This window comes from Borostomias antarcticus, assembly GCF_949987555.1.
Source record: "Borostomias antarcticus genome assembly, chromosome: 2".
Lineage (NCBI taxonomy): Eukaryota > Metazoa > Chordata > Actinopteri > Stomiiformes > Stomiidae > Borostomias > Borostomias antarcticus.
The window spans coordinates 2,078,799-2,082,683 of record NC_140235.1 but is presented as its reverse complement, the minus strand read 5'-3'; the positions used below and the strand labels follow the sequence as shown (position 1 = coordinate 2,082,683).

At 50.6% G+C, this 3,885-nt stretch overlaps 1 protein-coding gene across 1 annotated transcript in view; it reads right to left on the bottom strand.

Annotated features, from left to right (window-relative positions):
• Nucleotides 1-1,631: 1,631 nt before the first annotated feature.
• The window catches only part of srbd1 (S1 RNA binding domain 1), a gene marked incomplete at its 3' end in the record, with an annotated part of 58,658 nt that continues 56,404 nt past the window's right edge, over nucleotides 1,632-3,885 (bottom strand). The window contains exon 17 of the mRNA XM_084461372.1: nucleotides 1,632-1,757. Within this exon, the coding sequence (XP_084317498.1) occupies nucleotides 1,632-1,757 (126 nt within the window). The remainder of the gene's footprint in view (nucleotides 1,758-3,885) is intronic.

Here is a 3,885-nt window from a genome sequence, read left to right as displayed (position 1 = left end):
TCTCTCTGCTGTGGCAGAATATATCCAAGGGTGCACTTAGACAACCTCCTTCCAGGGGCGAATTGCCAGAGTAAAACTCTCATTCTGAATTGGTTAAGCTGTGTCGCCCCATGGCTGTTTCAACTTGTTTTTATTTATGCTCTCTGAGTCCTCTGAAAATGCAGAGGAATATGGAACAATTTATTTTCTTTGGGAGAAAAGAAATATCATTGTTCAGCAATCCGGAGCAGAAACAAGATGGAGGTCGTTCAAACAAATATTGAAATGTATACCAAACAGACCGCGGAAAGGAAATAAACGCCTATTCTAAGGAGTTGGTGTTCGAGAGTTTCCATTCATAAGCAGAAGTGTGAACGCGCGTGGGGTTGCCGTGTCAACGGGACACGCCTCGCCGTGGCGTCGTGACAGAGAATAACGATGTCATTTTAGAGATTTTCTCGCCGTGGGTCCGGTGACGCCGACGCAGACCTGAGACCAGAGTGACTCGTTCTTTCATTAACGTCAGGTACACTTGATTTAACATGTTTGTCAAGCCTGGAATGGAGAGTTGTGTTTTCAGAGCGGCTCCATGGTTGTTCTGCGCCAGGCAGACCTCCAGATCAGGATCAGACCTCCAGATAGTCTCATTCTCACGCTGGCGATGGAGCTGGGATGGATACGTTTACCACCGTCCTCCACGGGGAAACCAGGAAGAGGGGAGAGGGAGAAGAGAGAGTCACGGAGATCTCTGATTCGTCCACACACACACACACACACACACACACACACACACACACACACACACACAGAGAGACTAGCTGTTGGGTGGTCAGGTGGGAGGGTGGTCAGCAGGGGTCCAATCACGCCGTACGGCGGTCGGCAGCTCTGTAATCACTAACATCCTCCCCGCGTCAACCTCCATCCTCGCCAACCCACTCTCAGGTTACCCAGGGTGCACTGCAGCGTACTGCGACCTCCTCTGATGTCATCCCGGGTCTGCGTAGCAACATGTCTCGACCACACAGGCACCCGAGCCCCTCCTCTCCCCCCCCCCCCCCCCAACCTCCACTCCTCCTCACAAGGGAGAGAGCTGAACGACCAGCATGAAACGTAATTTCATCCCGATTAAAATAAATAGGTGAACGAATGAATTAGAGCAGGGGCGAGCTGGCCGGGCGCGGCCGTGTTTGGGTAGAGGAACGTGATACGGGGGTGAGGAGGGGAGGAGAGAGGGACAGAGAGAGGGAGAGAGGAATGAAGTGCAGGGGAAGAAGGGGTGGAGGGGAACGCATGGGAGAGGAAAGAGGGGGAGGAAAGAGTTCGATATTAACCCTCTATGTGCCCCCTTAGCTCTCTCTCTCTCTTTCTCTCTCTCTATTTCTCTCTCTCTCTATATGTATATATTTCTCTTTTTCTCTCTCTCTATTTTTCTCCCTCTCTCTCTCTTTCTCTCTATATATATTTATCTTTTTTTCCCTCTCTCTCTCTCTCTCTCTCTCACTCTCTCTCTCTCTCTCTCTCTCTCTCTCTCTCTCTCTCCGCTGGTCTGCTGCTGCAATCAGATCAGAGAGTGAGACGAAACACAACACAGCTTTGTGCCGGCTCCGGGTTCAAGAGGCTGGAATTTCCTGCCTTTCCCCCATCGGGTCGGGTCAGTCCCGGCCAGGTCCGTTCTCCTCCGGCGCCGCGCCGATCCAGCAGCGGCAGGTCGGTTCTGGGTCGGTTCTGGCCCGCTCCGGGGGCCGAGTGGCGCATTGTTCCCCGGCTGAACCCTCATCCTGGTCCCGGGGAGGAAATCACACCGCGGAAGAAGAATGTCCCTCCTCCCGGGGAAGTGCTGATTCTATTTCGGGGGAACCCGACCCGGTAATGAAGCCTAATGAAGATCTATGCAGAAGCAAAGTGGCCACGATCGCTCCCGCTAAATCAAGACGTCGGTTAAAATTCTTTGGATGCGGCGGAGAGACCGGCTCTTTGGTTTCACCTCAGGAATCCGCCTCGTTAGCGAGACCCAACACCTCGGTACCGGTCGGTGCGCGCGACCGCCTCACCTGTCTGCGGAATAAAAACGCAGTTTGGGACGATTCCACGAACCCGCGCTCTCGCTCCACGCTCCAGCGGCAGTCACCCAATCAGTTGTTAAAGTGATACTCATGCTGTTACGCCATCTGGCCAATCAAACGAGCCCTCGGAGGTCATATGATGGCGGTGGGACTGCATGTGGCACCCCATTTGTCAGCCGGAGCTAAGTACATAATGACCTGTCTGGTCGTCCGCCACCGGCCCGAGAAACTACCCAGAACCCCTCAGTAGAGCATGCGTGCTCCCACGTGTCTGGGAACGCTGCGATGCAGGAGATCCTGTTGCGTCCCCTATATGAACAGATGCCGAGACAATATTATAAATTGCGCAGGACAGATCATTACATTACAGTCATTTAGCAGACGCTTTTATCCAAAGCGACTAACAATAATTGCATTTAACGTAGGAAGAGCCAATGTACTACTACTCGCCAGAACTCACAAGTGCATCTTCTCTCTAAAACAAGTGACTAAGAGCAGAATCTAGTGCTGAAGGCAAAGTGCAAGAATATCAATCTAAAGTACAGTGCAATACAATACAATATAATACAGCTATCCGTCTCTATCTCAAAGCCATTGTTTGACGGTAAATTACCTCACGATATCATTAACTGTCAATTTCCGTGGAAATCCACGCACAGCGATGCAGTTGTGTGACAAACGTACAGTATAAGACGTTTTATAAGACTATTTCTAAGACTATTTCTGTCACATTCCTGTTTATGCCAGATACCAGACGGTAGTGAGAGCTGTAAGTCAGATTCGTACCCTCGACTGCAGTCACAGTATGCGGTCGGAGTACAGTAAGTACAGTACGTAACTGAAGAGGCCGTTTCACCCGCGGTTTCCCAAGCAAACAGACTGTGATTGGCTGGAGGTTCTCTGATGGGTCATTAATTCGTTGGGTAATGGTGGCGTTGAAAGGTCGGTGCTTTCAGCTGAACGTCTGGATGTGGGGGTCCTGACACTTGGGATTGAACAGACCTCACGTCCTGAAGTGTGTGTGTGTGTGTGTGTGTGTGTATGTGTGTGTGAGTGTGTGAGTGTGTGTGTGAGTGTGTGTGTGTGTGTGTGTGTGTGTGGGGGGTGGTAATATTATGGGATGCACTCTGAAGGTAGAGAACTATGACCCTTGGTTGCAAGACACGGAAGTCACCTTTTCAATTGTACACCTTCACGCACTGTACGTAAAAGCTACTGTACATGTAGTCTGGATCTTAAGGGTGTTAACGTTGGAACATGAAGACGCAGCGGACACGCTACTGCTGTCGTACGTTCACTCTGAAGAAGAAGAAGAAGAAGAAGATGAATACCAACCGGCCTTATTAGGATGGCGCCCGTTCAGAACACTGACGTGAAATTACTCCATTTTAATAGACGTGTGAGGAAATGGAGCAAAGAGATTTTCTCGCTCCACTGGCGTTTATAAAGGACGGTGTGAAGGAGAGAGAGAGAGGGAGGGAGGGAGGGAGGGAGGGAGAGGCAGTTATAGTCATCATGCTCGATAGTCATCATTCTCTATCTCCAAAGCCCCAATGCCGTGGTGGATTCATGGAAAAGTACTTAGAAGACATCCAGACAGCTAATGCTTGCCAGAATCTGCACCGAATCCAAAAGGAATTAATATTAATATTAGAGAGAGGCGACCCTGACATGTGGGCAATTTAGGTCCGAGCCCGTATAAATCTATCCCAGAAGCCTCTGCTTCCGCCTGCTCGGCCCAGCTGGGTTCTGGGACACGGAGCAGAGAGAGGGGAGAAAAAAAAGAGAGAGAGAGAGAGACAGACAGAGAGAGAGAGAAGAGCGTCTGAAATATCCATCGGCC